This window comes from Palaemon carinicauda, chromosome 28, assembly GCF_036898095.1.
Source record: "Palaemon carinicauda isolate YSFRI2023 chromosome 28, ASM3689809v2, whole genome shotgun sequence".
NCBI classification, from domain to species: Eukaryota; Metazoa; Arthropoda; class Malacostraca; order Decapoda; family Palaemonidae; genus Palaemon; species Palaemon carinicauda.
In genome coordinates, this window is record NC_090752.1 from 84,534,639 (window position 1) to 84,557,647 (window position 23,009).

General features: G+C 34.1%; 1 protein-coding gene across 1 annotated transcript in view; it reads left to right on the forward strand.

Annotated features, from left to right (window-relative positions):
- The first annotated feature begins 2,927 nt into the window (after positions 1 to 2,927).
- The window catches only part of LOC137621910 (uncharacterized), a 168,922-nt gene continuing 148,840 nt past the window's right edge, over positions 2,928 to 23,009 (forward strand). The window contains exon 1 of the mRNA XM_068352414.1: positions 2,928 to 3,305. Within this exon, the coding sequence (XP_068208515.1) occupies positions 2,928 to 3,305 (378 nt within the window). The remainder of the gene's footprint in view (positions 3,306 to 23,009) is intronic.

Sequence of the window (23,009 nt, forward strand, 5' to 3'; positions counted from 1 at the left end):
CATCGTTTTTATTATCTGCAAAAAATAATAAAATACCTAAAACTAAATGATAGAGGGTACATGAAGCATGCTACCAACGTTTCAAGTATTTATGAAAAAAATGCTTACAGAATTAAAATCTTACTTATTTACGTTTTGTCTTCTCATCTCTTCATAAGGCAGTTTCTCAAACAGTTAGAGATATATACACACACATATACACACACATATATATAAATATATATATATATATATATATATATATATATATATATATATATATATATATACAAATAAGCCATATATTTTTGATACATTAATGTCTAGATTCTCTTAACGATCTCGGGATCAGAGCCCCACTGTCTATACAAGTTTGCCGGACCAAGATTCGACTCCCGGCCGGTCACAAGCTCTTGTCTTTGTGTGATTTCGCCTGGGGCTCTGATCCCAAGGTCGTTAAGAGAATCCAGGCATTAGTGTATCAAAAATATATGGCTTATTTGAATATGAAAAAAAACACGTCTAAATGTGCAAAATTTATCAAATATATATATACAGTATATATATATATATATATATATATATATATATATATATATATATAAACTATTGTTTCTATAAAAAGAAAAGGTAAAAATGTACAAAAAATTACGATTCACATACATCCTATGGTAAATTCAATCTATATTTAGTATTGTAGATAACTTAAATATCCTAATTCCTTCTGTCCCACAAGAGCGACAATCCCCATTCTGAGTGGCAGGTGTCTTATTACCGGAATCAATGTAGGCGGGATGCCCAATTATGCCTTAATCATCTTGAGTCTCCCTGTTTGTTTGAAGCCTGCAGACGGTCAGATTATCACTGTTAATAGGAAGATGTGCAGAAACAAGACAAGTGCATCTCTTCTCTCTCTCTCTCTCTCTCTCTCTCTCTCTCTCTCTCTCTCTCTCTCTCTCTCTCTCTCTCTCTCTCTCTCTTCCAACTGTGGCTATGCTAGATTTTCCCCCTACATAATAAAAGCTATATAAGTGTCTCGCTAAATAGAAATCATTCAATAAATAAACAAATAAATAAATAAATAAATAAATATATATACATATATATATATATGTATGTATATATATATATATATATATATATATATATATATATATATATATTTATATTTATATGTATATATATTATTTATATTTATATGTATATATATATATATATATATATATATATATATATATATATATATATATATATATATCTTTTCAGTTCGCTCACCTTTTCCCGTCCTTTGGGTTGGGTGAGAGAGGGAGTAGTCATACCCTGGTGAGAGTGGTGTGCGTGTCAGTGTGTTTTCATATCTGTCTCAATATTTATCAGTAATTTTTGATAGGTCGCGTACACTAGCAATAATTATAATAATTACGAATAATAGAATGGGTCGGTAGAGATTACAAACGAAGCATGGAAGGAAGAGAAGACGAAACATTGGCGAGCTAAGAAAATTTGCGGGTATAGACTGGCATAGAAAGACTATAAACAGAGGAGAGTGAAAGATCATGTCTGAGGCATTTGTTCTGCAGATAACTAGCTACGACTGATGATGATGATATATACAAATTCATACAGAATATCTATTTTTGGGTGTGCGACAGACTTTTAATGCATATGTTTTCAAATAGACACTATACCTCACTACAAAAATAACGCTACATTTCCTTACTTTCAAAATATATATCGAAACATTACTAACAAGAGCAATCAGTGGTTTCTGACCTCCGTCATAATCCTGCCCATAGACAAACACACAGACAAATAATCCTGTCCACAGATATACACGCTGACAAATAATCCTGTTCACAGACACAGACAAATAATCCTGTTCACAGACACAGACAAATAATCCTGTTCACAGACACAGACAAATAATCCTGTCCACAGATAGACACGCCGACATATAATCCTGTTCACAGACACAGACATATAAACCTGTCCACAGACACACACACTGACAAATAATCCTTTTCAAAGACACAGACAAATAATCCTGTCCACAGACATAAACACAAACAAATAATTCTGTTCACAGACAGAGAGAATCCAGATAATAGGAGAAGTACAATATATGACTTATATGAATATGAAAAACGTCTAAATGCGCAAAATTGTCATTAATCATAGACAAGACAAATAAAAAACTGGATTTTATAACCTCCTCGGCGGAGATAATGCAGAAACTGCGTTCTATCCCACGACATCTTTGGGCACAACAGTAAATTACAGGCATCAAATACAGCGTGTTAGCGGCCCCAGATTCTGCAGGAAGATGTCCCCGGGAAGATTCCCTTTAACTCGTTCTCTCTTCCTGCAGAATTAATGTGAATCATAAAATCACTTTGGAGTCGGCTGCATTAGTTTTAAGAATTCCCTTTGGCGACTTCCTTCATGTGAGGCCCTCACGTCAGAAGTGTTGTATGAGAGACTGAGTCAGATATATATTATCATTATTATTATTATTATTATTATTATTAGTAGTAGTAGTAGTAGTAGTAGTAGTAGTAGTAGTAGTAGTAGTAGTAGTAGTAGAAGTGGTAGTAGTAGTAGTAGTAGTAGTAGTAGTAGTAGTAGTAGTAGTATTGCATGCTTAGCTACAACCCTAGTTGGCAAAGCTAAAACATAACCAAATTTTATTTCCTGTCTAAACAGGCAGTGTGATTGCAAAGAATTCTTCATGTTCAAGAATCATTTACAACCTGCATCTCTCAGTGACAGCAGCAAGCTTCATACATGTCAAAAATCACGGCTGGTTGAAATTACTGATGAGCAAGTGAACATCCCAGACAGAGAACCAAAGGCAGGTGCAATCATCATCGATTGATCAGCACTTACCTACATTTACTACACATAATTCAAAGGTATCATATGACTTTGCTAAAGAGGATATCATAGAAATGGAATATTATGGCACCAGGTACGTCTATGATGTATACAAGAAATCTGAGCCGATGTCGAAAAGAGGAAAAGGAAGCACAAGAAGAGTGACAGGAACAAGTAAGACACCAGATAACTGGCAAACCTTGCTTTGTGATGCAAACAACAAGACTGTGCTATTTCACCACCTTGTGAACATGTGTGAATCAGAGACAACAAGCGCAGTCATCGTCACAAAAGGAAAAGATGCTATTAGAAACATAATGAAGTCTCTGGAAGCAGTTTCCTTATTTTGTCATGAGGAACCTGACACTCGAATATTTGTAAATGCCAAGGATGCAACGACCGATGGGAAAAAATTTATTATAATTAAGGCCAATGACACAGACGTGGTAGTCGTATAGCCATATCTGTGTTGCCAAACTTACAGGAAATAGGTCTTGAGAAAATGTGAATTGCCTTTAGCCAAGGAGCCCAGATTCATTGAATTCCAATCCATAAGTTTGTCTGCAATAAGGCTTGAAAAAGCTAAAGGGATCCCATACTTTCATGTATTCGCTGGAGTAACATTCTGCATAGTAAACTTAGAATGTATTTCATGATGTTTCTAAAACTTTCACTTATCTCAGACGAGTAAAATTGATACATAGTGTTCATTACACACATATGGTATCACTACATTTCATTTGTTATGTGCATTTTTTCCGATTGATTTATGATGATTATTGGGTATATTTTCTAAAATGGATTGTACGCATTTTGTCCATTGGGAATTTCTATGTAGTAAACATAAGTTTACTGGGTATACTTTCAATATTGGTGACACACTTTTCTGGGTAATTACTGCTGCCTAAAATATTCAAGAGACTGGGAACTGCACATTAATGCTACCTGTCCGATGACTACCATCGATTTAAAATATTCAGACGATTTCAACTTTGTTCCACATACATAGGTACATTTCCTCAAGCTTTCCCTGTACTAAACCGAGTTACTAGTTTTACTCATTATGTGCCATTCGTTAACAGACATAACGCTTACAAATAGGGTTAGTATACATTCTCTTAGCATACCATATATAATAAGGTATACATTTGCAAAGGAAATCGAAATAGCTTTGGAAAACATCCAGGGGATGAATATGCTATTATGAAGCAGTTTAACCATTCAAAGGACTTTAGAAATATTATACGTCCTCATTATGAATCTAATCCCCATTAAACCATATTAATCAATGTCTAAACATACACGAAATTCCTTTAAAGGAGATCAATCTGGATAAGAACCAATGTCTTACTGACTTACTATAATGAGATATTCTCAACAATTTGATTTTTTGCAACTTCCAATTTAACTTTCATTAACTTTGGAAATATTTTCTTTGTTAAATGCGTTAGTCGATTAGCAGTACTTAAGTAAGATCATACTTATGGTTGTATATATATATATATATATATATATATATATATATACACATACGCATATATATATATATAATATATATATATATATATATATATATATATATATATATATATATATACACACACATACATACGCATATACACACACACACACACACACATATATATATATATATATATATATATATATATATATATATATATATATGCGTATATCTATCAGAAGGAGTGGATCAAGAAGGTGTATGAAAGTGCGTGTTGATAAATGCATAAAGATTAAACGTGACCGTTCGGAGACAGCAAACATCCTCCAAGACAGACCAACCCAAGCAGCCAAGGACCACCTATCTCAAACCCCTACATCCCTATCTCTCCCAAAATCCAATACCATTTTGGAGGCCAAGTACCCCTCCCCCACCCACCGCCCTCTAGTAATATTTTAAATCCTCAATGCACAAATAGTTTGGCAATGCATCAAAAAAAAAAAAAAAAAAAAAAAAACGCAGGACCTAAAACAACCTACCTGAGATATATATATATATATATATATATATATATATATATATATATATATATATATATATATATATATATATTTATATATATATATACACACATGCAATACCAGCCATTATTGCTAAAATATTTTAACACGCTGTCTGGAGCACAGCAATCACTCACGACGTAAAACCATATTTATTTTTCCATTCCCCCACAATATTTCATGGAAGCGTTTATATTTACACAGTTCCCTACCCACTTTGCATTCGTCCTTCTCACGCTTATTGGTTTTTCCTTCCTCCCCTCATTTTATTGCCTCAAATTACATTCCAGAGTTCATATAGCTGCCTCTCCCTGTCTCTTTCCCCTAACTCTCATGTTTTATTGTTGTCTAAATCTCTAATAGGTTTCTTTCCCTCATATTGGGCTTTATATCCTTTCTCTTAATCCATGGAATTCATGGGCCAAGATAACAAGAGTTGAGATGTTTAACTTCATACGAGTTTATTCGATCCTCATATTTCAACTTTGCCATTCACGCTTTAAAGAATCTCGAAGAATACGTCAAGTATATAAACAATACATTATTACTTTAAAATTATATCCTGATTTCAATTGAAAAAAAATGGAGTAGAATGAGGCTTAGAGACAGGGCAAAAATGAGGCCTTAATACCCAGGAGGAATAGAACTATTAGAAAAAAGAAATAGACAAAGACCCAAGAAGAGGCAAAAAACCAGAGGCCTTAATACCCAGGAGGAATGGTACTGTTTATTGAGGGTCTCAACAGGCTATTGATTAGCATTCTGTATAGGTGCATAGGGCGGCTATCATTGCGTTGTTTGTCTGAAACTATTGTCTTTATCTATCATAAGTTCGAAAAAAACATGATATGAACAGGAATGGTAAAGTAAGCACGAAAATATTAATGGATATGATTGACATTAATTCATTAGTGAAAGAGATTGTTAACGGAATTTTACAATGAACACAACCCAAAATAATAATTAGATCCTTTGTTTTTTATATCATGCGTTGAACCTGGATGGAAGGATACTTTTACCAATAAAGGCATTAGTATCATCTTCATCATTATTATTGTTATCATATTTTTTGAAATTATTCATTTGTTGGCTAATCCACCTTTTCTTCAGTTAGTATTATTGCCTTCGTCAAAGGTATCTACCTAATGTAGTCGTTTATTATGTTTGTTTGTTTGTTTGTGACCAACTTCACACAAAAACTATTGTACCGATTTTGACCAAACTTGGTAGTCATGTTGGGTATGACCCACGGATGAATCTGTAAAATTTTTGACCAGTCCAAGTACATGTACTAGTAAACATTTCTAGGTCAGGGCTTTTGTAGGCAATAGGCGGGGAGCGATCCAGTACCTATAAAACCGGAACACAGGCCCATACCACTTGGCCGAGTACCTATATAGAATTACTGTTATCATGAAAAGGCATTGGTGTCGACCAGCACATAATCATACACACACACAAACAAACATACCCTCACACACACACACCTATATATATATATATATATATATATATATATATATACACACACACACAACAACAACAACACGTGCAGCCGTTTCTAGCACACTTGCAGACATGCCCTTTTCATTACTACGATGGCCACTGTAAATTGGTGATGGTGAGAGACACTAGACTGATGGCTCACAGCAACCCATCCTAGTATGGATGACGCTGACTATAATCTTTTTTTTTTTTTTTTTTTTGGATGAGGTGCATTTGCACTGACTCGCAGGAGTGCCCTCTTAGCTCGGAAAAGTTTCCTATTCGCAGATTGTTTAGCATTATTTTGTCAAATCTTTCAGCGATTAGGAAACTTTTCCGAGCTAAAATGGCGCCCCTGCGAGTCAGTGCAAATGCGCCTCATTAAAAAATAAAATTACTATAGTCAAGCTTTGCTGATCATAGCGATACACAAATCTTTAACCACGTGAAGGTATCCCCACTCAGATTATATAATATTCATTATATGTATTCGTGTGCACCTGTACGTGTGCACAAAACATCTAAATAGAGCAAATAAGAAGAGGACTATTTTTATGCAAAATAACACGGGCAATAACCCGAGGACAAAACGTTATGATGTTTGCTGTCTTTTCTCCCGGTGCTTGGAACAATACACGTCAGGGTGAAACGAAATGAAAGCTGCAGCGAAACAATATGGTAACAAATACACTCTGATGATACTCTAATAAAAGATACATCTCTCACGATTTACATTTCGTCTGTTGTCTTTACTCGTATTACTGCAATTCCATACACAACAAGTTAACGTCAATATTAATATTTATATAATTTTTCAGCAGATTGATCATTTAATTATTTCTATCTGACTCAATTTCTTGCTGTAAACTTTACTTGCGATTCCACTCTTATGAGATAAATTTCTACACTGTTAAGAAAAAAAAAACCCTAATTTCAATCGAAAAATCTCCGTAAAAATAATCTTTTCTCAGCCGGTAAAGTAAAATACAGGCGACCGTAATTTTACCTTACATTGTTATTATCCTTTACTGGTTGGTGACCGTAATATCACTCCTTTACGTCAATAGATCCGTTTTGAAAACGGTAAAAATCCTGGGATACATGTTGCCAGTCATTTACCGTTTTTTAATGCTAATTTTTAAGTGTAGCTAAGACCTCCCTCCTTTTCAGCGAGAGTGTTAGGGTTCGAACCCTTGGCAACTGCCGCTTTCTTCATGTGGAAATGAGTTATATACCTTAAAATTAGTTATCTATTGAGCAGAGCAATCAGTAAGAAGAAGGGCAAGACCTATCAATCTACCACAAAAATATCAGCAAAAACCGGAAAGGGTGCCAGCTTCAGTGACAACCACCCTTAAGAGAAAAGGCTTATTCGCTCACTCACACACACATATATATGCGTGTATGTGTGTGAGTACACGTCCCTTTTTGAGTAGGCGTACCTTAACTTAGTGAAAAGGTTTGTGTATCGCCATGATCAGCGAAGCTGTACTAGTCAGGGCCACCCATACTACGTTGATCTGTTGTGAGCGATCACACGAGAATCTTCAACAATCATTAATCCGCACTGACCAGCGTGGTGATGAAAACAGGCCAAACCCCAAACATTAAATGACATGTCTGAGGCCTTTGTCCGGCAGTATACGAGAAACAACTTCCTTTTTTTTCCGTACTTATGTATGCGCTGCTTTGAGCAAGTATTTGGTATGTATATTACGGCATAATTTGTGAAAACGTTTATGTATGTCTGCATGTAAAATTGAGTAAGCACATACGTTATGAAGTATGCAGATCAAATTTTATTCTTTTTAAATAAAAGGAAAATATCCCCGTTCTTGCTAGAGCAGTGCTTCGATATCACTGCCATAGTTGCATTTGGATCGGAGAGCCAATGCAAATCGCCCCAGTAAAATAACTGAAAATATTCACTGATTCGCGAACATTAATTGGCTGTGTTATTTAAAAGGAATTAGTGACTATTATTTCATGAAAAGAAATTAAGGAGGATAAGGAATCCGAAAATAAAGTTATTAAAATAAAAGGTTGAATTTAGTGGAAGATTATATTAATTAGTGTGGGTATTGTAGGGGGACTGACAAGCTCCTCATGAGCCTCGTATATGTTCGTACAGTACTTGATGCTTAGGAGGTTTTCTACAAACAAATTCATTCTTATTTCGCCAACTAAAGGATAAACATAGCTCTGATTGTTGTTGTCCTTCTAACTGAAAAAAACCCTATAAGGAGACTCTTTATTACTAAAAGATAAAATATATCATTGGATAATTCAAATAAGACTTGTTAGCTCTCTACCCTATAACTTTATTCAAAACTGAAATACGCGACCCGTCAAAAACGACAGGGAGAGACCGAGTAGTTATACTTCTGGCAATGCCGATAAGAGTGACCGGAAATCTATAGCCAGAAAATTGCTCTTAATAAACAGGAGATAAACCTTGAATGATTGCTGGAACATTAAACAATAAATAAAATGAATAAATACGACTTCACAAAGAATAAAAAATAAATCAATAACCTTTTTTTTCTAAAACAGTCATTTGAAATACCACAAAAACTATCCTTCAGAGTAAAAACAAAATGAGTGTTATTAAAAATTCGCAAGCAAACAACATTTCAATGTTATATTTTTATTTTTTCTGCTTCTTCTTAATTGTATCGATGATTCTTTCATCAACCAATTATTCTTTATGGCGTTTGTCCATCCATTATTGTAAAAAGTAAAAAAGAATGAAGTTAATTGCAATTCACCCTTCTGGTTGCCAGGTCTAAAACAATCGTTTTGAACACCAATATGATTTTCTTTTGTAACATGCGTGATCATTCTCCGATTCTTTTCATGCCAACAACTGGAAGCTTTCATGCAACATGGACAAAATACTAGATTTTATTTGATATTTGTACAGCTTCGTGTCTGATTACCTACTGTTCGTGTAAACTTGAAAGTAAAGTCTTGTGCTTTGTTACATTATATTGAAAATAAACTAGATGAATTGATAAGAGCAGGTTATTCTCTATTTTTTTTTTATTCTGTATTACGCTTTTCATTAACTGCATCTATTTTAATTGGAAAGTGATTGATCAACGCTGAAGGTTTTGTACCGATGTTATTGATGTTGAAAGTTATCAATGTTATTTTCATTCTTGGAGTAATTAACAATCCTTAATCGTGCGTAGCTTGAATCTAAAGAAGATATTCATCTCATTAAATATCCGTCCAATATATGAAGTTTAGAGGTTTAAAGGCAGCTCATGAATGCTATAGGCAACGGGCAGCGACAATGCTCTGAGATTGACCATATGAACGTGCGATATAATCCGCGCCCGAGACCCCTCTCCACCAAAGCCAGGACCAGGGAGGGCCAGGCAATGTCTGCCAATCGGCACCTGCCCCTATAATGACTTGAATAGTGTATTATCGTCACATAAGGATAGAAGCCTTATTCATAGGGACTTACTGGAGCCATTCCCTAACCCCAGAAAAGACGTATATTAAACTTTATACATACACTCTTATATGGAACGAGATAGATGTTAACTATTCAAGAAAAATGCTCCTTTGAAAAGAAGCGACAAAAAAGAAACATTAGCTACTCTGACAATGCCTAACTTAATTTATCTACCTTAAAATCTGTCAGAATCATCACTTGCAACTGAAATTAACTGGGAAAATGAATTAATTCACTTATTTACTCATTTATCTATTTCTTCCTACCTCATGCTATCATGTCGATTCATCCATAGTCTCAGTAACGATCAATTATTTTGATATGAAAAAAGATAAAAATAATCTAAAGCCTCCATAGCATCACGTGTCTAATGATTCTTTACAGACTTAAGCTCAGATGAAAGGATAAACCAGACACTGATTATGAGATTTTAGCTCGAATTTTAAAACAGGAAATTACAGAAGATTAATATCAGGAAGGGGTAACTGAAAGATGCAAGTCTCTCTCTCTCTCTCTCTCTCTCTCTCTCTCTCTCTCTCTCTCTCTCTCTCTCTCTATCACACACAAACAAGAGCTTCTTAGGGGAGCAATAAATTATGTACCTAGATGTTAGTTTAATGTGATGGAAAAAAAGATAAAAAAAGAAGAATGTTTTCCAATGCTCAATTGTTATCATTTCTTACACTTACAGGGATCTGGAGAATCTCTCTCTCTCTCTCTCTCTCTCTCTCTCTCTCTCTCTCTCTCTCTCTCTCTCTCTACTCTTCATTTTTATGTATGAGTATTCTGTAGTGAAAAGCTTAATCAACGTATTGATGATTTTTTTTTAAGCTGATTCCATGTGAATGTTAGAACTTTTTGAATAATAATAATAATAATAATAATAATAATAATAATAATAATAAAATATTTCTTAACTACCAAAAGAATAATAGGATAGAACAATCAAACAAATAAAAAACAAGATAGAGCAGGGTTCTGATAAAATGCAAAGATAAAAAATTATGTGATGTTTGCAAGTCATAGGAATACCTCAGGAACATTTACCTAGAATCCAGGAAGTTTAATTCATTTAGTCTATGAAAATGGGATTTTCTGAATACATGATCCCGTTAGTTGTAGTTCACAGACTTTAATGCATTAAATCTTTTATCACTTTTGTTCTAAAACATTTCATACAAACGAAACTCGTTTAATGGGACGAAAATTAAAAATCACTATTCAAAAGAAAACTAAAAATGTCCAACTGAAAACATGATATCGTTCATTTCTATAAATACTGTAGTTCGAAGACTAATTTTTTTTTTAAATTCTGTTTTAGAAATATCCTGAAAACGAAACTCGAATGTGAAAGACCTTAAGCGGACCGAAAAGAAAATTCACTAAATATATAATTAAGAAAAAAAAATCAAATTTCGTAACAATTTTTTCAAGATGGGTCAACATTAAAAGAATTTTAATTAAGGTAAATTGCATTCTTCCCATATTTCCTCAGGGATAATTAACTTCCGAAATGCTGAATCTTGGTAATTTCTTTTCTTTTCTGCGGACTAGTTAGTATAACTCTCCATTTTGCTTTTGAAATACCAGATGACGAAATCATTGCTCAAGGTTGTTTTCCATCAAACATAAAGCATATCTCTCACAATTTAGAAATACCTTTCCTTACGAAAACATAACGACACAAACATTATACGATAAACTTTAGGAGAAACCTAGTTGTTCATGGGTCGCTTTCATTCATTCATATATAAATATATATATATATATATATATATATATATATATATATATATATATATATATATATATAAATATACCCACATATATAATCTATCTATCTATCTATCTATCTATCTCTCTATATATATATATATACTGTATATATATATATATATATATATATATATATATATATATATATATATAAATCAGCCGTTACTAGTCCACTGCAGAACAAAGGCCTCAGACATGTCCTTCCACTTGCGTCTGTTCAGGGTCTTTCTGTGCTTATTCCTCTGCTTCTCTTACAATCTCTAGGGTCCCATTCTTTTATTCTTAATGTCCACCTATTATCTGTCCTTTTCATTATAAGTCCTGCCCATGTCCATTTCTTTTTCTTACATGTTATTAGAATATCCTCTACTTTAGTTTGCTCTCGTATCCATGTTGCTCTTTTCAGCCTGTTAGTGTTATACCCATAATTATTCTTTTCACAGCTCTTGGAGTTGTAACTAGCTTATGATGTAAGGCTTTAGTAAGGCTCCAAGTTTCGAATGCATAAGTTAAACCAGACAGGACCATCTCATTAAATACTTTTCTTTTTTAGAGAAAGTGGCATAATGAAAATGACAGATAATAGATGGAAATTAAGAGTAACAAAATGAGTCCCTAGATATTGCTAAAGTAAAGAAAGGAAGGGAAGACGACGGATTGACGAACTATGAAAGTTTGCGGGTTTGGACTGGCATAGAGAGACTATGAACAGACGCAAGTGGAAGGACATGTCTGAAGCCTCTGTTCTTTAAAAGACTAATAACTGCTGTGTATACAGTATATATATATATATATATATATATATATATATATATATATATATATATATATATATATATCATCATGATAAACAGCGCGTCTCCCACCCATGTTTTAAATACCACTTCATGAAAAAACAAAAGCAACAACATTTTGTTTCTCGGTAGCACTAAACAGCGTTGGCACAATCGCCTGAAAGCTGGGTGGCTATAGTACCTATTCCAGGGAGTTTTATGATCTTGGTTCCGGATCCAGATACGCCCATAATCGCTATAGCTGTCTCTGTGTCCTTATATACTATGTGATTAAGGGCCAAGGCTCTTTAGGAACAGATTTCTATGAAAAAGTGATCAGGTGTTGATGGCGCTCTCGTTTGTTTGATTAGGGAATTCACGTCGACTCTTGAAATGAAAGAGGTGCTCAAGAACTGTCCGTAAGACCGATAGTGAATTATACTATAACGTACGCAACCCGTCAAAATAGCCGTAAATGTTTAGCTAAATAGATGTGCACACACATGCAGCCCACTCTCACCAGGGTATGACTACTCTCTCTTTTACCCCCTATCCGAGTGATGGGGAGAACTGAGCGTGATAGGATATATATATGTGTGTATGTATATATATATATATATATATATATATATATATATATATATATATATATATATATATATATATATATATATAGGTAGGCACTTGCTCTTTATTATATAGGGGAGATAACATTTGAAATAACAAATAAAAAAGTTACCACTCAATAATTGGATAAAAGCTTTCTCGTGTAAGTAATGGATTCTTAAAAGTACAATTTCTTGCCAATATCTCTTTCCAACGAACTACTTTGCAACAAACGTGTGAACACCACGGAAAAAACAGTCTTAGCTTCCCAGTAGGCGTCCCAAGATCGTTCCCTAGAGGGGGGAAGGCAATTCAGATACCTATCCCTAGAGGTAAATTGGTAGCAGATAGTTATTTGACTGTTGCTGTTGTAATTGGAGAGGAGAATTTGTTTCTTTTCTTTAGAAGTAAATTATGTATGTGATTGATAGTTGACTGATGTGGGCTCCCACTAGGAAAAAAGGGGGTATACGGCAAGCAACCTTCTCGCAAAATACTGACTTAGAGCTAGATGAAAGGCGTAACTGTGACACTGTGTATGTATGTATGTATGTAAGTTTCTGTGTGTAAAACGAATGAGTAAGAATAATTTAGGCATGCATTTGTATGACTGAAAAGTTACGAGTAACAATAAAGGAGAAAAATCATTTTCTCCATTACATGCAAAGTCAACATTGCCAACTATCCCTTACTCTAAACTTGACAAATCTTTCAGATACATTTTCTTCCTTTTTGATAAGGCAGAAATGAGATCCTTTCACAGTTTCTAGATTTTATTTCCGATGAGTTCCTTCCCTTTCCACCGCCCTCGAGAGGAAGTCGGAGAGGCGTTAATGAACACAATTATCCTGATGTATGTTAATCTGGCCATGTTAGCATTTCATAGATCTAGTTGAAAGAAGATGAAGGATGGGAAATGAAGAAGGGCTGCTTATAGTTATAGCTAAGAGGCAGGAAGTATTCTTTGGGAGAATCATAGTGTAAACATCATAAACGTTATGAAACAAATCCAAGTGGTTACCGGGTACGTAATTGCAAAATGTTCATATTACATATATCTTAAATTCATAGTGATAATCTTACCGTGGCTAAGACTGGTTGTAATGGAGTAAGAGCAAATGATATGAGAGCCGTAGATTCTCTCTCTCTCTCTCTCTCTCTCTCTCTCTCTCTCTCTCTCTCTCTCTCTCTCTCTCTCTCTCTCTCTCTCTCTCACCAGGAAGAAACATTCTATTGAATCAATTGTTGTAATTTGCTGATGACTTATCAATTCAACAAGCTAGAAAGATCTCTCTCTCTCTCTCTCTCCCTCTCGCTATCATTCATTGTACTTTTGCAATAGTCAATCCTAGAAATAACGCAGTTTCTTTACAGGATTTTCATCCAGGTACATTTTTATAAAAGCAATATTTCTTAGATGATAACCAGCAGTTTTATTACATTATCTATTTGGGCATTGAGAGACAAGTTACAGTTAAGAAATACACCCAGATCACGAACTTTACAAGATAACTGCACCGAGTCATTATTCATGTTCATTTGAACGTTACCCAAGCTTCTCACCCTGTTTCTCTTACCCATCACTATGAACTCAGTTTTGTTCTCATTTAATTTCAGTTGTTTAATTGTCATCCATTCTCTAACAATATCAAGGATTCGGTTTAGAGTTTCATTAGTGTCATTTATATCATTTATGGAGAAGTAAAATTTTGATGACCCAAGCACACGTGTACTGAATCCGTTTCCATGTCAACAGGTACACCGGGGAGAGAGGACGCAGAGTGAGAACCAGTATGGTGCGGTGACGTCACCTGCTACCCATAGGCGAGACAAGCCCTTCACCCCCAGCAATGTAGGGGAAATAAGAACGCCCATACTGTGCGAGAAAAGGCAGTTAAGTTCGAGTCCTACTCGTGAGAGGGCAACCTTCACTAGGCCCACCGGCCATGGTAAGCCTACTTTACCACAGCCATGGCGGACGTCAATACACCACACGACGTCCTATAGTTCTTTTAAATTTAAATGTCTCCCCGTCCGCTCTCCCCCGGTATTGTACCAGTTAAGAGTAAATGCCATTGTAATTGACTATTGAAATCATTTAAGAGCCAGCGAGAAACTTATTAATCTTCTGTTATGCAGCCTCAAGATTTAAAGTTCTAATTCACTCATTTTGAAGATTTCTGCTCATTTTAATTGTGAAAATTAACTTAGACGATAAATCCTACTTTACAAGTTCAACCTCGTCTGATTCACCGCCTCCTATCCTGTATTCTTTTATTATTACCCCACGCCCTATGACACCGCAAATATTTTGAACTTCACACCATGCCTTTGTAGTATTTTCGATAGACCAATAATGTAGATGCAGAATAAGATTGAGTCAAGTACACTCCCCTTAGTATGTACATAAGGGAAGGGTTTGGGTGCTTATCTAGAGCATAACTGTCCCCTGATATAAAAGTAGTTTAATTACAGTAACTGTTACACTTGCTTTTATGGAACTATTGTGTACTGTATAATTAAGATGATCTATCAGGGAATCAATATCATTAATGTTCTCTTTATTTCAGTATGTCCCAAATTTATCATAGATGACATGATTAGAATCGATGCTCTAGTCTTTTTTAATCTAACGTATTGACCACGCATCTCTCTCTCTCTCTCTCTCTCTCTCTCTCTCTCTCTCTCTCTCTCTCTCTCACAACAGTTAACTAACAAGTAAGTTCTAATTCACAGATTAAATCAGCAGATTATAAGTTTTTTAAAGGAACATACTTAAATTGTTCCTTTCTGGACCCATGGGATAAAGAGGTCTAATAACACTTAAGATACCATATGGTTTAATGGAAACGGTTCGAGAAAGTCTTAACAAATATACAACACTTCTGTTAACGAGACGGAAGTTGAAGGAGAAAAATAATTGGATTAACGCCACAGAAATTAGGTCAATGTCTCATAACAAATAATTAATCATCCCAATTTTAATTTATTACCGACTTATTTCAAACATATTCATTTCTAAGAACCATTTTTACCCTCTCTTTGCGACTGACCCTACTTCGGCCCATGATTCGAACCTAAAGTATGCCTCTGAATCGAAAAATAAATATCCTAAGAGTAAATTATTGATCAACAATTAAAAGTCTACACTCTTAATCTATGTCGATCCAAAGGCATATTTTCGAATCCGGGACCGGTTAGAAATGCACACGCACATACACTATATGTATATATATATAAACACATACACTATATTTTTTCTTCTAATTTTATCATAATTTAAATAATCGAATATACATAGGTACATACAAATATAGTAAATATTTTATAGCTACACAAAAATTAAGAAAATGGTAGGAACTGACGATGGAAGGTAGGTGAAATTAGAATATAAAAATGGGTGCAACTAGACCCGAATGGATATAAAAAACAGGAGTAAAACCATTCAGGATATATTCTGTCTTCCATATTACAGTTTGGATCAAGATAACACCTTACACGTATTAGAGAGACACCTTCATAAACACGAAATTCAGATAACATATCCATGGACCCAAGATTCTCTCCCCTCATATACAAAGTTTATTTCGACCCCAGACTTCCTTGAATCTTATATGAAACGAGTTAAGTTATGGCTAATTTTAAAGATAATTACGAAGATATAACATCTTGGATGTATATTTTGGTCACATGGATTTAATGAGGCAATTCTTACCAAAACTCGTTATAACTGAATAGTTAATTAGGTATAGATAAGCTTAAAATTTTCAAAACGTTCAACTTGACATGAAGTATTAAAAAAAAATTTGGCTTCAATACGAATATCTTATTAGCTGTATTCCAATATCCCGTATTCCGGTGTAATTCTTCCACAAGATGATAAATTTTGCAGATAAGATCCTATCATTTGTCTATATTAATGCAAAATTCAAGTCACTCATGGTTTTCCCCCTTGTGATGTCATCTCAGTTAACCGAAGTGACTTCCATCTTGCAACGATAAGAAAAAAAAAAAAAAGGGGGGGGGGTTAATGAGATGAGCAATCCTATGCCAGCCTAGGCCCGTAAAATACGAGGTACAGGGGAAAAAGATGGAAGAAATGTGGAGCTCCGGGGATTCGGAAACTGTAGACTTCCCTATTAATAGAAGACTATTGAACCCCAGCCGTTAAAAAAAACGGATAAATTGTTAGATAAAACACACACACGCACACACACAGATTGTGGTTTCCTAGCGTGCCTCTTGGGGTGACACCTCTCACCATGGTAAGACTACTCTTCTCCCCTACCAGAAGGATGGGAAGAGACCGAGTAGTTATACGCCTGGCAATGCCCCTGAGCGTAATTGGAGATTTATAAATATATATATGTATGTATATATATACACATATATTTATGTAAATATATATATACATATATATATATATATATATATATATATATATATATATATATATATATATATATATATATGTATATCTTACTTATAGCTGTAATCGAACAGTTTAACATGTTTCTTCAAAAGGGCTCATAAAAGAGACAAAGGAAATATAAACAAATCACTATATTTCGACCAATACACATTGGCCCTCTTGAAGGTGTAAAGTTTTTCATCTGCTCATATGAAGCATGCAGAAGACTTTATCCAGAAATTCAAGTGATTAAATATCCCGGTAAGCAAGGTAAAACTCTTGAGTCTTGGCGTAGAATCACTATTCACAAAGGTCCCGATCAATGAAGTACTGGGTTTCTTGAGTGAAAAATTAATCCCCAATGAAGATCTCTTCACCCTTGGTATTGAAAAAGCAATTAAATTAATTAAACTGTGCGTGATGAATAACTATTCTCTTTCAATGCTAAGTTTTACAAACAAAAATTTGGTTGTAGTTATCCACACTTTAAGCCATTCTCTACATGGAGTACTTTGAAATGGAAATTTTGACATTAAATCTATGAACATGGTTTGGCAGCGCTATGTTGATGACATTTTCACGTAATGGGATGATAGCTGGGGAGATTTTAATATATTTTTCCATAATCTAAATTCCCTAGTCCCTAACATAAAATTTAAAACTGAATGGGAAAAAAGATGGAAAATTAGCTTTTTTGGACATTAATTATAAGGGAATCGTCAGGGTACAATTTCACTGTGTATAGAAAATCAACTTTCTCTATTTCTTACACTTTCATTAGTTATCACGATACTTCTGTAAAAATGGGAATAGTTTGTAATGTGTTTCTTAGAGAATCTGTTCTCAAGCCTACTTACGTAAAGAATTTGAAATCATTCGTAAACAAGTCGCCCTGTTATTCTACCGGACGTACATTGTCATAGAAATGCCATCAACAAAGCCAACACGATATATTATAAGATCATGATGTTTCCAACCAAAGAGATTCTAAAAATAAGATAAAACTCCCATATATAGAAGGTATTAAAAATATAACAAATAATATCAAAACTGAGAACCCCTTTGTTTTTCCATATCCCAAGACCATAGGAAGCATCCTTATTAATGTTTATCAAAATAAAAGAGATATAAAATCCGGAGTTTATTAATGTGGAGATTGTGAAAAAGTCTATAGATTATCCGAACATAAAAGATCTGTTAGGTATGGCTTTGAAAACTCGGGGATTTTCGTTCCCCTTAGAGATTTAGGGCGCCAGATTAACTGGAGTGAATCGTCTTTGCTTTTTAGGAGTACCTCTCCGTACATTAGGAAGATCCTGGAATCAGCCATCATAAATCAATCAAACACAATTAACTTAGGCGGTGGGCAATGGAAAGCTGACACAGTGGACGACACTCTTCTCAACCGATTATAAAGAAAGATAATCCACCTTGATCGACCACCAAATATGCTTCAGAGGTCAAGATACCTTTCGAGCGACTCAAGAATACGAAGACGCACCTGGATGTAATTAAATTTGGCTAATCCTTCCAGCACTTAATACCGTCTTAAAATAATTGGAAAGACCCTTTTGCTCTCATATATAAACCGCAGCTGTCCACTCTATTCCTCATTTTTACTTTACACCTTGAAGAAGGCCAATGTGTATTGGCCGAAATAAAGTGATTTATTTATATTTCCTTTGTTTTTTATGCGCCCATTTGAGGAAAAGAATATATATATATATATATATATATATATATATATATATATATATATATATATATATATATATATATATATATATATATATATATATACCCAGGCACTTGCTCTTTATTACATAAGGGAGATGGAATAAAATTTCCCATAAAAAAAAAATCATATTTACTGAATGCTTCGCCGTTGATTTTCTGTTTCAGTAACTTACGGGGTAATGATTCATCCCATTATATGTTTTTAACATTAATAAACTCTTTTTATTCTAATTACAACTTCGCAAAATAGTTTAAGGTTCGAAAAACTATTGTAACTGAGACGACACAAACTTCAGAGGTTAGAGGTATTGAATTTCAGGTGAAATGTTAATTATCGTTGGTAAACAAAAATGCTAGTTTCTTTCACAAAGACAGGCAATATGAAAAAGCGCTATTTTCTTTTTACAAGGAAAGACAATTTGAAAAAAAAAGCTATTATACTTTACAAGGATATACCATATAAAAAAAATTCTTTTACAAGGCAAGACAATGTAAAAAAAAAAAAACAAAAAAAAAAAAACGTTACCTTATTTCACAAGGAAAAAAAAATTATAAAAAAACTCTTTTTCTTTTTCAAGGAAAGGCAATATGCAGATGAACTCTAGAAACGTTGGCTGGCTGACATTATTATCTGACTACGTCTGCAGCCTGGCATGTTTACCCCTTCTCCCTAAAAGTCCATCATTGACAGTTCTGTTCATTCTAACCTAACCAAGAGCAAAGAATTCTCTCTGACCAACAAGGAGCGATGGTTTCGGCATATGGGGCCCGCTTCTTATATTAGAAAGGAATAAGTTATACACATTCAAATATATATATACCCAGTATATATAACCAGGCCGCTTTTAATTGTACATAATGAACTCCGTACCACTCCCTTTTGTTCCAATATTACCAAACAGTCCTGAATAATGGGAAATGTTATTAAGATATTAGTTCCTTTGGCTGGAAATCTCACACGAATACTTTACTTACTTGGAACACTGAAATGATGGAAGTCTATTGGGACATAAGTCCCAGATGTCCACTGTCACAAATTTACACTGACATTATTTAGCTTCTGTTCTTGGGACCATTGTGCCTGCAAAGAGAAATAATCCCAGTGTCAAATAAATTATATATCGAATAAAAGACGAATATCAACTATACTTTCATCAATCAAATTAGAAATATAACAAAAAGCATAATTCAAAACGCTCCTATATATTAACTATAACAGTGCACGCGCCCCGTCAAAAATGACGGCTAAATACTTAGAGATATACACACGCACACACACAGGTCCAACCATTGCACTTTCATAACTACAACACGATGGTTCGGTAATTTGGGGAGAGTGTAATTTCCTAATGTACCTTTCTGGGTACCCTCTCTCAACAGGGCATGTACTACTACTCCCTTTCCTCACTATTTGGGGGAAGGGAAGGGATCGAGTAGTCATACATTTGGCAAATCTACTCAGCGTCATAGGATATAAATTATATATATATATATATATATATATATATATATATATATATATATATATATATATATAAATATATACATATATGTATATTTATATATATATATATATATATATATATAATTAATTGCTAAGCTACAACCCTAGTTGGAAAAGCGCAATGCTACAAGCCCAGGGGCTCCAACAGGGAAAACAGCCCAGAGAGGAAAGGAAACAAGGAAAAATAATATTTCTAAGAAGAGTAACAACATTAAAATAAATATCTCCTTTATAAACTATAAACACTACCCAAGACTAGAGAACAATGGTTTGATTTTGGAGTGTCCTTCTCCTAGAAGAGCTGCTTACCATAGCTAAAGTGTCTCTTCTACCCTTACCAAGAGGAAAGTGGCCACTGAACAATTACAGTGCAGTAACCCCTTGGGTGAAGAAGAATTGTTTGCTAATCTTAGTGTTGTTAGGTGTATGAGTACAGAAGAGAATATGAAAAGAATATGCCAGACTATTCGGAGTGTGTGTGTAGGCAAAACGGAAAATGAACCGTAACCAGAGTGAGGGATCTAATGTAGAACTGTCTGGCCAGTCAATAGACCTCATAACTCTCTAGCGGTAGTATCTCAACGGGTGGCTAGTGCTAGCGTGTCTGGATATATATATATATATATATATATATATATATATATATATATATATATCCAGACACGCTCTTTATCCTATAGGAGAGATTTCTTCAAATGTTCCTAAGGATATCTTTCCGAATTCTACAGTACTTATAAGGCACAGTAACTGGACTCCACGCAGTAGGATAATGACAAATGTTAATTAATACCCGAAGAGTTTTTGTCTATCAATTATCTATAATTGATTCTCGATTTTCATTAAATTCATTATGATGATATGGAGGAGGTTCAGTATGACAGTTTCTTTCACTTGAAATAACTTGATAATTATATAAAACATCCTAATCCTGGGTATTCTTCTTTACACCATACATATTCATTATGAGACAACACTATCGTCCCATCCTTCTATACCCCTCAATCAGAATATCAATTGAGCAGAGTTTAATAAAATATCATGATATCAAAGAGAGTGCAGTCGAAATCATCTACATCTCACAACTACAATTGGACTTACGAATTTTCTTCTTTGTTTTCAAAAATTAATAAGTATGACATATTCATATCATTATATTAACAAACACTTAGCATCTATAGATATAAAATAGGTGCCCATTTTAATTACATTCCATCAATTACCAACTTAGAAATCATTAGGAATTATTACAATGGAAAAAAAGAATCAAGATGTGTCATAATTTAGCCGAAAACGGACAGTTCTTTCAATAGAGTAATCTAATTCAATAAAAGATATTATCAATAATTAAAAATAAAAAGGAAAAGTATTAACTTTGGAGAAGTTATTATCTGTCTTCATAAAATATCTATTTTCCAACGAAATTATTTCCTGGTACATCAGAGATTCTACAGAAACCTTAATCTTCAAACAATCATATTTCCATGGTTTTGTTTTCAAATTTGAAAGAGAATTTTTGTTTTGCTTTTAATATATATACATACAACCCTACATATACTCTCAAAAACAATAATATTCATAATGTTTAGCATAGAATGTCTGAGCTTCAATAACCCGTAATGACCTCACACGACAAAGAACGTTCTTACATCATTAAAAAACTGAAAAACCATACATCGTTCGGTATATAAACGTCTTGAAAGTTTTTAAAACTGATAACGTGTAAAAGTCTTGAAAGTTTTTAAAACTGATAACGTTAACTTTGTCTTGTTTCGAGCCATTCCAGTTGGAACCTAGGAATGTCAGCCCCCAATCTGATTAACAATTCCTAAATAAAAATGGCTTTCAAACTAAAATGGGAAAGGCCTCCTCATGTGATTTCCATAAAGTTATCCAGGGCACTTTGGCAATGGGAGGCATTTTAACTCTTCGATATTACTTCATTTCGAGCAACGTTTTCCCATTAGCCATTTCCCATAATTCCTGTCTCGCCAACTGGAACCATTTCCGAAGAGTTGCAATGGCTAATGATTTTTGACTTCGGTATCTGCTGTGCTTTGAGGTTCAGGGAATTGTTCAGGGCAATTCCAGATTTTGACCAGTTTTCTTTCCGACAATTTAAAAATCTCTCTCTCTCTCTCTCTCTCTCTCTCTCTCTCTCTCTCTCTCTCTCTCTCTCTCTCTCTCTCACACAAGGTAAAATATCGCTTATTAGCATGCTTTTGGAAGGGGTCCCCAGTACTTTACACTTTTCACTAGAGGTCTATAGGACCCCTCCACAATATAATGCTTAAATTAGCAAAGGCATGATGTGAATTAAAAGTAACTGGTGATAATATCCCACGCACACATTTAATAAATAAATAAATAAATAAATAA